The 13,320-nt window shown below is 43.6% G+C and overlaps 1 protein-coding gene across 3 annotated transcripts in view; it reads left to right on the forward strand.

Annotated features, from left to right (window-relative positions):
* The first annotated feature begins 894 nt into the window (after window positions 1-894).
* Window positions 895-13,320, forward strand: part of IKBKAP (inhibitor of kappa light polypeptide gene enhancer in B-cells, kinase complex-associated protein) — a 31,663-nt gene continuing 19,237 nt past the window's right edge. For all 3 annotated transcript variants that reach the window (XM_017735356.1, XM_017735357.1, XM_017735358.1), the window contains exons 1-14: window positions 895-1,058; window positions 2,676-2,757; window positions 4,665-4,745; window positions 5,099-5,184; window positions 5,763-5,862; window positions 6,745-6,835; window positions 7,317-7,440; window positions 8,056-8,146; window positions 9,185-9,415; window positions 9,706-9,876; window positions 10,469-10,568; window positions 11,213-11,395; window positions 12,209-12,315; window positions 12,804-12,907. In XM_017735356.1, coding sequence (XP_017590845.1) covers window positions 2,715-2,757; window positions 4,665-4,745; window positions 5,099-5,184; window positions 5,763-5,862; window positions 6,745-6,835; window positions 7,317-7,440; window positions 8,056-8,146; window positions 9,185-9,415; window positions 9,706-9,876; window positions 10,469-10,568; window positions 11,213-11,395; window positions 12,209-12,315; window positions 12,804-12,907 — 1,512 coding nt within the window. In that variant the 5' untranslated portion in view covers window positions 895-1,058; window positions 2,676-2,714. The remainder of the gene's footprint in view (window positions 1,059-2,675; window positions 2,758-4,664; window positions 4,746-5,098; window positions 5,185-5,762; window positions 5,863-6,744; window positions 6,836-7,316; window positions 7,441-8,055; window positions 8,147-9,184; window positions 9,416-9,705; window positions 9,877-10,468; window positions 10,569-11,212; window positions 11,396-12,208; window positions 12,316-12,803; window positions 12,908-13,320) is intronic.

Consider the following 13,320-nt stretch of genomic DNA (forward strand, 5'->3'; position numbering starts at 1 on the left):
TGCTCCTCCCGCCGCCGCTTGCTGCTGTCTCACGGTGCCGTGGAAGCCGCTGCACCGTGATCTTGGTGGCTGAAGAGTCTTGTGCTTCTAAAATACTAAATCTGCTTCTTTAAGAGCGTGGCTGTGTTAGACACGTGTCACTCGCGTGGTTTTCTCATAAGCACGACCTGGCGAACAGTTGCATCAGGACAGGTTCACAAAACAGAACCAAGCAGGCAAAGAGATAGTGAAGAGTACAGGAGGAAGTTTTTGAAACTTTGCTCTAGGGGGAGAAAAACCCCAACATACCGCTAAAGTAATAAAGTGCTGTTGAGTCATGAATTCCTGTTAGAGCTGGGTTGCTTTCTTCTCACTATGCGATTCTGAGGCATCTAATTCCTTTAGTACATTCAGTTCTGAAATTAACTGGTAAAAGACCTTTGGGGCTTTCCAGGGATTTAATTTTCAAAGATTGCTGTACCTTAACCATCCAAATGGTTTTCCTTAGAAATTGTTTTTATGCTGTGTCTAGAAGTGTGCATGCCCCCTTGAGAGTAGTGGGACTCTTTAAGCAGCTAGCCTTGCACCTCTTAATGTTTACACTGGTGAAATATGAAAAGGGTGTTGAAAGACGATTACCACAGCAAATTGTAAGCTGTGTATTGTTTGTTTCCATATATCAGTTTTCTCGTTTTCTTCTATCACTTTTACCATAAGGGATCTTCATGGTTTTCTATGGATAAGTGAGGATAAGTACTTGCAAGCTGGCTTTTTTCTTGTGCCATTGACACACTCCCTTTTGCTGTGTAATGTTTTGTTTAACTGCAGTAGGATGAAATATACCTACGGATATTAGTCTGTTATTTCTGCAAAAATCCCAATGAGGTGATGTGTAATTAGTTAGCCATTGACCTTTCTGTATCAAGGTGTCAAGAGAAGTTTCCCTGACTGTGGATGGGTTCTTGCCTGAGGATGGAAGTGGCTGCATCGTGGGTGTCGAAGATCTTCCAGAGCAGGAGAGTGTGTGTGTTGCTACAGCAGCTGGAGACATCCTACTGTGCAACCTGAGCACAAAACAGGTACCATGGCAGGAAAGACACAACAGTACTGAGGGAGTTCAGAGGAAAGAATAACACTTCTAATTTCTTTAGGAGCCAGTTGTATGCTTATTGCATACTGAGCTATGGCTAGTCTCCATTCTCTGGGCAGACAAGCTGATTTTTGTCAGAACCTTGAGAATGACTAAAGACAGAATATATATTCTGAAAAAGAACTGGAATTGAAATGATGGCTTGTCTATCCACAGCCTGGGTCCTCTGAATTTGCTCAGTGGGCTCCCAGCAGTACAGGATCTGCTAGAAAGTATTACAAAAACAGGATATTTCTGAGACTAGGTAAAGAATAAAGTAATCCATTCATAGTTCACAATGTAGCTACTGTTTTGTTATCAGTTGATACATGTTGACATGACTTAAGATATGGCAGAAACTGAGATACTTGCTTTCTGTTTCTTCTTCATTGTCAGATTTATATGATCTTCAGCAAGACACTTAAACACCACAACAGCACCCTCTGAAATCTGAATCAGCTCCCACAATACCAGTCCAACAGTGCAGGTTTAAGTGGGCATGAGATGACAGTGGTCTGTCTGGGTTAGCTGTAAGATTGTGGTTATTTGCAGCTTGTCTGTTTTGGTTCATGTTTGCACTTGATTTGCAGATACCACTTAAATATGCAGTTAGCTGTATCTGAAAAATGAGTCCTTATTGCAGCTTACTACATGTCATAAAGGAATAGAAATTAACAAAGCCTGTGATATGGGAGACTTCTTTTGCAGTGATAGATGCATCAGAGAATAGGTTTAACCACAGATTCTTTATTTTGTGGGTTTGTGGCTTACTTTCTAGTTTTAAGGCTGTCGTCTTTTGGTGCAGTCTGGGCACCAACAAAGAGGTCTGGAAGATTCCTCTGCTTATTCTGAAATCCTCTGTATGTGAGTGATAATTACTCTGCTGACTGGTCCCAGTCCCACTTTTCTTACCTGAAAAGATTGTGGCATCCAAGCCTAATTCCTTGAATGGCATCATCTTGCTGTTTATCACGAGTGGTGTGTTTGTTGCTCTGTTCTATGCCTTTTGCAAATCAGGATAGCAATGCATAACAAAGGTTCTTTGCCCACTGCTATTACTTGCTCATGATGGCCCAGTAAAACTAGCCCAATTTTCCATAAATTTTGACATTGGTGCAGGTATATACAGTTGTCACGTTCAGCATACACAGGCTGATCAGAGTTTAACTGTGTGTTGGAATTCTCTAGGTAAGAATCATTATGTCTGTGTTTTGTGACTGAAGAATATTTACCAATGTAATCACAGGCCCTTTCAGACAATATTAGTATTGACACTCTACGTTGCTGACATAAGACTGGGAGTTGCAGAATAAAGCTCTTTCTAAAACCGTGTATGGTAGAATGTGCTAGACTCTACATTACCTGGGCTCTCACTCATAAACATTCTGGAACCAGTTTTAGTCAGAAATGTTTCTTTTGTTTTGTTCAACACAAAGTGTGAAGTTAGGCTTTTGACTTTTTTAAGCAGGAGGCAATTTTCTTTTGCCTTCGTGGCTGTTTGCATTTGTGCTGGGATAGTGCTGCACTCATGTTCCTGCATTTCTGTGATCTTATTTTGGTCTTACAGGTGGAATGTGTTGGAAGTGTGGACAGCGGTCTGAGTGTCATGAGCTGGAGTCCTGACCAAGAGCTTGTTTTGCTTGCAACAGGTATCAACAACAGCCTGTAAGCTTTCTGCCTGTAGGAATGAAACTCACTATGGCCAAAGCACCAAACAACTAAGAGTGAGAGACAAGAAGAAAAAGTTATGAAACTGGGGCTAGGACTTAAAGTGGAAAAAACTCTGTCAGATCCTATACATTAGATTTCATATCATGATTCATAAGGTGCTTCAGAGATCCAAGCAGAAATTGGTTAGGCCCAAAAAGCTGTTTTGTAGAAGAGTTATGAGTCCTTAAAATCTTCCTGGGGAGTATATTTGATCTTGCCTCAAAAACATAAATACTTCTTTATATCACCATTTGATTTCTTAGTAACAAAAACTGTTTCTTGGCCTTTGGTAGGAAATACATGTGTTGCAGGCCCAGGTTAGCTACAGGTGTGACTCACCTAGAAAATTAAATTAGCCTCAGACAACACAGAATTATGGAGTGCTTGGGGTTGAAAGGAAACTCTGGAGATCACCTATTCCAATCACCTTGCTCAAAGCATGTTACCTAGAGCAAGTTGTGGGGGTTGTGCCCAGTTAGGTTTCAGACCCCACAGCCCCTGTGGACATCCTGTTCCTATCTGTAATTGTCGTCAGAGTAAAAAAAACCTTTTCTTAGGTTTAAAGGGAATTTTCTGTGATTCAGTTCGTGCCCATTGCCTCTTGTGCTGTCCCTCAGCACTACAAACAGCATGGCTGTGTCTTCTTTACTGTACCCCACCTCCCTGTAAATAATATAACACACACTGATGAGATTCCTGTGGAGCCTTCTCTCCAGAGCAGTCTGGCTTGTCTCAGCCTCCACTCGTGACAGATTTTTCAAGACCTTAATCATCGTTGTGACCCTTTGCAATTCTCATTCCAGCATGTCCTCATCTGTTTTGTACTGGGAAGCCCAAAAATCGAGTCAGCATTCCACATGTGTCTCAGCAGCCCTGAGTAGAGGAGCAAGATCACTTCCCACAACCTGCTGGCAGCACTCCTCATGCAGGCAGGTTGCTGTTGTCCACCTGTGCAGCAGGGCATACTGCCACCTAGTTCAACTTGGTGCCCCAGGAAACATAGTTTATATTTTTGCCAAGCTGCTCTCCAGACACTTGGTTCTCAGTCTGTCTTAGTGCTTGAGATTATTATTTTCCATATGCAGGATATGACTTTTTTCTTGTTGAGCTTTATGAAGTTCTGGATAGCCCATCTTGCCTGCATGACGAGGTCCTTGTGGGCAGCAGCACAACCTTTTGCTGTTACTTGCTGCTTCTCCCAGTTCTGTGTCATCTACAAACTTGCTGAGGGTCCCATGCTCCAGGTCATTGAGGAAGATGTTAATCATTGCCCCTAGTGTTCAGAGGCATGCCAGTGACTGACCTCAAGCTGCACTTTTTGACAGTGCTGGCAAGCTTTTGAGCTTGGCAGTTCATCTGGTTTTCACTGTGGTTTTATCTATCCCATACTTCATGGGTTTGTCTATGATGATGTTGTGGCACACAGCATCAAAAGCTTTATTAGAGTCAGGATAAATTAAATCCATTGTTCTCCCCATATCCACAAGGTGGTCATCCCATTGTAGGAGGTTATCAGGATGGTATGATTTCCTCTTCATAAATCCATAGTGACTGTTCCCAGTCGCCTTCTTGTCTTTCATATCTCAAGAGAAAAGGTACCACGTACTTGTTTGGAAGGTGAAAAAAAATTACTAATCTTAGGCCAGGAAGCATATTTTTGAGGAGAAAAACTTGCTAGTGTTCTGTTCCAGTTCGAGGTTTCATGCTTTGAAGGGTATGTTCTCTCTAGTGCATGTTTTCTGTATTTAGGTACATGACAGAACAACAGGAGCACACAGGGGAACACGTGCGTTTTTATTTGCTGCAGATACCATTACCAATTCTGTATTTAATATCTGCCTTGCAGGTCAGCAGACACTCATCATGATGACAAGGGATTTTGAACCAATTACGGAGAAGCAAATCCACCAAGATGAGTTTGGAGAAGGTGAGAGGTGCACTGAAATGAAGTTGCCCTAGCTGATGTAATTGATATGTTGTAAGCATGTGGAAAGTAAGGAAATGGAGCTGAGCACTTTGAGGCCCTAGGAGACATTTATTTAGACTGTAGTGCTGCTGGACAGCGGAAGGGGAAAGTCAATATTTTTACTTGTCAGAATAAATTCAAGTTAAGTTCCATGTACCAAAGTACTTTCTGGGCAATGTAACTTCCCTGTGGGTTTTTAGAATAAAATTTTGGGAGAATGTACGGGTTGCTTGAAGCTGTGATTGTGTACAAAGTGCACAGTAGTTAAGGTATTCTCTGTGAATCTTCCACTACAAGGATTATTTCTTCTTCAGGAAAGTTTATTGCTCTTGGCTGGGGTAAAAAGGAGACGCAGTTCCATGGATCAGAAGGGAAACAGGCAGCACATCGCAAACAGACGGTATTATACTGCTTTTTTTGTGTCAAGCCAATGCTCTCTCAGGCAAAACACGTATAAAGAGAGTTTCTGTTATTCCTGCGGTACCAATTTGCTACCAGCTTTCTAGTAGTTCTCTTCATGGGCGGCTTCTGTCTGTTTCTGTGTTGTCTGAAATCATGCATTTTTATCTTCCTTCTAATTCAAGAAAGCAGCAGGGAGTACTTACTGCTTTTCAAACAGAGTTCAAAATAAGATTTGCAAGCATTCCAGCATCAATCCTGAACCAATCTCAATTCACTCTGTGTCCAGCTTATGCATTGCTGGTCTATAAGTAAAGACCCAGGTGCATGGGAAGGATAGGGTGTGATCATGTGAAGAGATAGTCATATGCACTTGGAGGAGGAGCAGATTGAATTAGATAGTTTTAATTCTAGTATTTCCTGAAACAACATTTTGAATAATGAGTTTTTAACTTACTAGCCTTGACACTTCTTAATGGACGGATTTCATGCTAAGGCTCTTCAAAGAGCAGTCTATTTAGACAAAGACCACAGTTGCCTTCCCAAGTTTTGATGCAACTTTCTTCTGTGTGACTTCAGGAAGTGTTACCTACACCAGCCTGGGATGATGGCAGGCCTCGGGTGACATGGAGAGGAGATGGGCAGTTCGTTGCAGTGAGTGCTGTCTGTCCAGAGACAGGTATGGCACCAAACTTCTTTGCAATACCAACGTGTGTAAAGGGCTTCTTAAGCAGAATCTAGGTAAGGCAAGAACTGTTTGTGGTCTGTCGGCCACTTAAAGCAAGAGTGAGTTAAGCTATTTAATTGCCCTTTGCTCTCATGTTCTCAGAGCCATATTATAGATACAGTATTTTGAATACCTTCTTTGCAGTTTGGTTTTCAGTTCAGTGAGATGCCAGGAGGGATTACTCCTTTGTAGATACTGTCTGAACTGCTTCTTTCACCTGCTCAAGTTTTAAGGAATACCCGATAGGCTCTCAATGCTGAATGGATGAATGTGTTTGGGTTCATATAACCACTGTCCCTTATACTAGAGTTTAGCCTTGCACACTTTTTTAAAAATACTGGTAATACTTTTCCCTTGGTTATGCCCTGAAGTCAAAGAGGTAATAAGCATATGCATTACTTCTAAGACTGCAACTGATGTTTTCCATGATAAATACTACTTTTTGAGGAGTTCAAATGTATTGGTCAACATATTGAACTGCACCAAACCTCACAGCTCTTCCACAAGTTTGGGTTTTTACCTTCAGTACTACAGATTAGGGAGGATCATAAATTTATAGGAAGATTCTAACATTCCCATGGTGAAAGCTAGAGGGGGAAATGACTGTGACTGAAATACATCAGATTGAAATTCCTAACACAGTTCCTTCAGTCACTTGGTTACTGAAGGGAGAACTGCCTGAGACAGAACAAGTTGTTAGCCCTTAAGGTGTACACAAGGAATCTCCTTTTTACACATGTGCATCAAAATTTGCTCTTCTACCCTCATAAAATTAGGAAAGTCTCTTCCCAGTGTGTTCTTAGACCTTTGTGTCATTGGTCTCTCAACCTGTAGGTGCCCGGAAGGTCCGGGTGTGGAGCAGAGAGCTTGTGCTGCAGTCAACAAGTGAGCCTATCTCCGGATTAGAACAAGCACTGTCCTGGAAGTGAGTAGTACAGCAGTCTGCATGCTGACAGCAGTGTTGCTTTTTATTCCCTGGTCACAGTCTTTGATCAGCATCATTTTCATTTCTTCAGTGTTTTGTTGATTTTTCCCAAAACTTGAGAAAGCTGCCTTCTGATTCAGCATGAGGAAGAGTAGGCCTTTAAACCCTGAAAATACTTGCATTGCAAGTGGGAAGAAGGGTTAGATTCTCTGCATATGGTCAGTGTCAAGTGGGTTTGGGCTCAACTGTATAAAAAGGAATATTACAGGTTCCTTTCCTAGTGCTGGCATTTATTTGGTCACCTGTAGATATCATGAGCTCTGATCTGTGCTGGACCTATGACTTTTTCTGAACAGCGCTGAGGAAAACACATCCTCTGCCTTTTTCTTCATGTCACTGGAAAAAATGTGAGATGACTGGGGTCTAAGATGACAGTTAGTGACTGTGTGAATAATGACTTTTCATTTGGGTCTTTTTTAAGGCCTTCAGGAAACCTGATAGCATCTACACAGGAAAAACCCAACAGACATGATGTGGTTTTTTTGGAAAAGAATGGTCTTCTTCATGGAGAGTTCACCCTCCCTTTCCAGAAAGGGCAGGTCAAAGTAAGTTCTTTGTCTGGGCTTCTTTGATGTAATGGAGAAAAGGGCTAGATCTTTTCCAGATTCTAGGGAGAGGTTTTAACCTAATACTTCGTGCTTATCCTAATGGAGGAAGTGACCTGAAAAGAGAACAATGAAGAAGCCTGTGGAGAAGATGCAATGCCCTCTGCATGCCCATAGTACAAAGACATGTAGTGCATGATGATTGTAGCCCTGGGGTGTTTCTGGGCTCTGTTTACTTTCTACCAGGCAAATGATTCAAAAGTACTTTTCAGCAGGTCAGCCATTGCAAGAGTGAGGTTATATACTCACATTGTCCCAAGTAAGTGAGAAGGTATTGCTAGGGCATTACTTCAGCTTCTGTGCTTGGATGCTGAGAGGTCTTTTGGCAGATTCTTTCTCAGTGTCAGGGGAAGCAAAGAGAACGCTACTGTCATTTTTGTGGCCTCTTCATCTGTGGGGTTTTCAGGATGCCTTCTCAAGAGCTTTGCGATACATGAGGGCTCTGTTTTTATATTAACCCACGCACCTTTCATTGCTGAAGATAAGGCACACCTCCTGGTCTTGTAAACTATCTGGAAGCAACAATATCAGTAAGAGCCATGTTTGTTTCTGCAGGTTAATGAAATGCTTTGGAATGCAGATTCTACAATCCTGGCTATATGGCTGGAAGACCTGAAGGTGGAAAACTCCAACACAAACACTTACGGTGAGAGCACCCCATGAGGCTCTGGCTCATAGTTTTTACTGCAAATGTGGTTAGCAGTGGGTACTTACCTGCAAGTTAGGAGACCCTGTGGAGGCTTACCAGTGGCTTTGAGACCACTGTGCTGGTGTCATGGTTTAACCACAGACAGCAGCCAAGCCCCACAGAGTGTCTTGCCCACTTCCCCACCAGCAAGATCGGGGAGAGAATCGGGAAGGTAAAAGCTGGAAAACTTGTGGGTTGAGATAATAACAGTTTAATATGAGAAAGCAAAAGCCACACATGCCATAAAAGGCAAAGCCACCACTTCTCATGGGCAGGCAGGTGTTCAGCCCTCTCCAGGACAGCAGGGCCCCATCATATTCATATATCCTACCGTTACTTGGGAAGGAAAATGCCATCACTCCAAATACCCCCTCTTCCTCCCTCTTCCCCTTACCTTATATATGAACATGATGTCACATGGTTCCTTTAGTCAGCTGGGGTCACCTGTCCTGGCTGTGTCCCCTCTTGACCTCCTATGCACCCCCAACTTCATTGCTAGCTTGGCAGTACGAAAAGCAAAAAAGACCTTGGCTCTCTGTAAGCCCTGCTCAGCAATAACTAAAACATCGCTTACCCACCCTGTGTTCAGCACAGATCCAAAACACAGTCCCATAATTGACACTGTGAATAAAATTAACTACCCCAGCCAAAACCAGCACAGCTGGTGAGGAAGAACCAGTTGTCAGCCTGAGCTGAAAGCATCTTCCAGGCTGCTGTAACTGGAAGTGGTACAAATGGAATACTAAAGGTGTGAGCCCTTCATTAAACAAGGGTTTGCCATCTCCCAAGGGTAGCTCAATGAATTCTAGGACTGACTTTTTCACAGTGTGGTGTTTTCTTGTGCTGTGTGATGTATGACACAGCTCGTGGACTGAAGGCTACGACTCTTATTTTAGTTGCAGTTAACCCACCCCTGGAAGAGCAGTTGTGGTTGGGAGGGAGAGTTTGAGCTGGGTCTCAAATACTAGGCTGTAGTAACTATCTGTTTCTCTATAGTTCAGCTATGGACCACAGGGAACTATCACTGGTACCTGAAGCAAAGTCTACACTTTGGTAGCTTGGAGGAAAATCAGTTGGTGTCACTGCTCTGGGACCGAGAGAACCTGTATAAACTACATATACTCTGCCAGGGCTGGCATTACCTCTTCTATGACTGGCATTGGACCACAGACCATGGGCTGGGGGAGAACAGTCAACATATGGCAAATGTGGCTGTTATAGATGGAGGTAAGCAGTGGGGCAGCTTTCCAGCTCCAGGGTCAGAAAAGGTGGTATAGCATTTTGTATTCAGGCTGGATGGGATTATGATAGTTTTTCTTTTAGTTGTTGTTCCTACAAAGCTTTTAGGGAGAGATCCATGTAATTGATAGAAGCTTCACGGGTGGCTCACTGAAGATAACCACTAGCAGCACAGCAACCATTTTCTGTAACATTATTTCTACTTCAGTAAAGAATCCAGAAAGAGCCTCACTAACATTTGTACTGGTGTGCATCTTGGATTTTCTTCTCTTCCACAGACAAAGTGCTTGTCACAGCATTCCAGCATGCTGTGGTGCCTCCACCCATGTGTACCTATGAGCTCCAGCTCCAACAGGCAGTTAATCAAGTTGCATTTCACACAGATCCCAAACATAGTGGGGATATGGCTGTCCTGGATGCTGACAACAGGATCTCTGTATACAGATACGGTGAGAGCATGTTGCAACCTTGTTAAAAGAAGCCCTATGTACTGTGTGGGGCTAGTAAGGTGGTGGTCACTCAAACCTTTACACAAGACGTACTTGGTTTAAGTGTGAGTTCAAGCTCTGCTCTCGTTTCCAGTAGACTGAGTGACATACAAGCATTTTGGTGGTGCATTGACTTCATGAGAAGACAGTGTTTGTCTCTTGAGTATGTAATTGTGCTGGTAGTAATTCCCCTGCCTAGCTTCAGCTTGACTGCAGCACATGGTATTTTGCATAAGCTGCTCTGATGGTATGATGCTGACTGGCACCGGGAAGTGTCTGAGAATCTGTTTGGGCACCCAGCACTTCCCAGAGCAGTTTTATATACAGCATGCTGTGAGAAAACAGCTGTTTTGTACTGCAGTGTTGGAATGTGACTGTCTTCCTCAGAGCGAGTGTTAATGAGAATTACATTTTAGCTGTACAAGTAGGGATAGCATCGTCTGACTTTTTTAATAGTTTCATGTTGCATCTACTTTTTGATAAGTTTGAAGATGGAAGGGGCTCTGTTGGGAAGATCTCTAAACTCTGCATTGTTCTTCTTTGCGTTTGCTAGGACAGAGTACAGTAAATGACCCTACTGTCAATTTTGGAGCTGTGGGAGGAAATGGGTTTAGAGCAGCTGTGGAAACACCATACCTGGATAAAACCTACAGGTAATGCAGAACTAGTACAGCTGTAGAGGGGAGAAGAGGGTTGTACCTGGCTGGATGCTTTAGAGGTCACAGCTCTGACCACTTTTCTCAAGATTATTAGAAGGCTGTCAGATAACATGGTTTCATTTTGTTCACACTGTGTCTGCAAGTAGTGCTGAGAAGTGCCCTTTACTGAGGTCTCTATCTGGCAGAACCAGTGACTGTCAGTGACAGCACTGAGATATCCCTTCCTGTGCCTGGTGCAGCACTTTGGCTCTGGGAGCAGGAGCACAGAGGAATGATGGTGCAGTGCCGAGGCCCATGATGATGGCATACAGAGCAACAGAGCTGCTTGCATGGCAGAGACAGTGACGAGGTTAAAAATCCCACCATGCTCTCTCTCTTTGTTCCTAGAGGTAGTTGGCATGGAAGCAGTACCACCTAGGGAAAACAGATGGAACTTCCTAGGTCTCATCCTTTATCTCCAGTCTAGCCTGCGGCAGGATTCATGCTTTGGGTATCTGTGTTTCTGCACTGGAGCCCTCCTAGCCATGCTGTATATCTGAATAGCTGGGCTGTGCTTAGGAAGTCCTTTGCCTCTCTAGTGAGGTGGCCTACTGAAATCAGGTTCTATTTGTGTCCCAACCTCTTTTACTTTGTGACAGAGTTGATGTGAGCAGTGGCAGCAATGAAGTGATGAATCCTCTGGGGCTCCGATTTCTCACCTGGCTGCCAGATGACAGCTTCCTGGTTGTTGGTCAAAGTCAGCATGCTGCTCAGTCTGTCCTTCACCATCTGACTGCAGTGCCTCATGTGGCTGGAGCTGAAGAAGAGTGCCTGAATTTACGGTACTAGAGATCTGTCAGTTGTGGCTGAAGTCTGAGAACGCTTTTGGACAGTGCCTAGAAGGAGTTAAGTCTTTTAATAGACATGCAGCCTGAAGCCGTGGTTTAAGGAATTTGGCTGTCTTCCTGCAGGAGAACCAAACAGCTCATGAGGCTGGCTACTGGTCAGCGCTTGCCTGTAGTCCTAATGCCTACACCTGGCCTGGCAAGGGTGCATGCTAAACATGTATCAGTACAGGATGGCTCTGTTCCTTGGAATTTGAGGCCCTTGCGGGAGGGGGGATAGCACATGATACTGAATTCCTCCATTCTTTGCCCACCATTATCAAGGTCCAGAAGGGGATCAGTAGCCATTGAAACTTCTGTCCTCCTCCTTCTCCTCCTCATCCTTCTCCTCCTCACCTGCTGGTCTTTGTGGGGCTAGTTGAGCTAAAACCAGACATGAAAGAAAGCCACCTGGGGTACAGAAATACGGTTCCCAAAGAGATTGGGGAGCTTTCTGCAGCACTTACACTGCAAAGACAGAATGATTTGCATATGAACTGTAGAACAGAAAAAGGCATGTGTTTGCGGAGTGCTGCAGTGCAGACAGTGACCAGCACAGTTAGGCAAATGCCTGTTGGCTGGAGTTGCTGGTGCTCTCTGGTGCCACTGTCAGCTGACACAGGTGTGAGAAGACTGCAGAAGATCCTTACATGAGCGAAGTATGTCTGTGCTGGAGATCTGCATCTTTTCATCTGGCTACAAGAAAGGCAGGAACAAGGTGTTCAGTGTATCTGCTGTGACTGATGTTCTGTGTTTTCTGTCTTATGTCAGCTTGTCAGTGCCTGTAGATGGAGAAGTGATCAGCCTGTACAGCAGCCCAGTGACCAAAACTGTAGCTCTGCAGCTGACTGATAGACGGATCCTAAAATACCTGTGGGGTAAGCTGGGTCATGTTACAGTACCCAGTCTTAGGTGTAGTTATTACATATTTCTTAAAAGGTTTAATGAGATTATTTGACTTTCAGCGACTTGAGTGACTCTTGCTGAATAGTTGGTGCTGTGTTTCACGTTTCCTCTGCTCCCAGAAATGGGCCAAAATTAGTGATTTGTATCAGAATTCAATGAACAGTAACTTTATATGTATACACATACATATGTTAATGCACATATGCACACCCACAAAGTTCAGTGCTGACTGGCTGCCACATCCATAGTACTTCTCTCGCATTCCACGGTGGAGTAAAGGCACTACTGAGCCCCTAGAAGTTACCACCTTCTTGTCCACTGCATCCTGGACTTCTGTGCCAGCATTCCTCCCCTCTGTCAGATAGTGTAGCTTATTCCCAGTTCCAGTTTTTTTGAGATATGTTTTAATGTCTGAGTTTTTGATTGGTTGGAAAACAATTAGATCTTCTTTGCTCCTTAGAGGCTTCTACTCCAGTCCTTGAGCCCTGGCAGAGCAGCAGTGGCTCTGCTGTTCAGTTCCCCTACCGTTGTGTGCAGATTTCCATCACGAGGATCAGTGATGAAGTAAGTGAGACTGTGAGCAGATTAAATTCCCTCCTCAGTTGTTCTCTGTGTCAAAAGTACGCCATGGTCCTCTGCCCAGGGCCCAATGATACTTGTTCGTGATGTTCTTCATAAGGTCCTATGCAGAGCTGAGAGCTTATCTTCTCTTGCCTTCTAGAGCATTTCTGGTGGATTGCAGTTAACACCCAGTCACCCCATTCTATGAATAAAATGAGTAATTTCATTAAAGAGTGAGAAATTTCATATTGGAAATTTCTAGCAGTTACTGCCATGCTCTTTTTGAAAGGACCATTTTGCTTTGTTTTATATGAACTTAACCTATTAGCCAGTATGGCTGCACTGAGTTACTGCAGATCTCCTACTACTGGTTTTTCCTATTGGAGATGGTTTCTTGATAGTTACAACAGCTTAAA

Source organism: Corvus brachyrhynchos, unplaced genomic scaffold (assembly GCF_000691975.1).
Source record: "Corvus brachyrhynchos isolate BGI_N302 unplaced genomic scaffold, ASM69197v1 scaffold22, whole genome shotgun sequence".
Lineage (NCBI taxonomy): Eukaryota > Metazoa > Chordata > Aves > Passeriformes > Corvidae > Corvus > Corvus brachyrhynchos.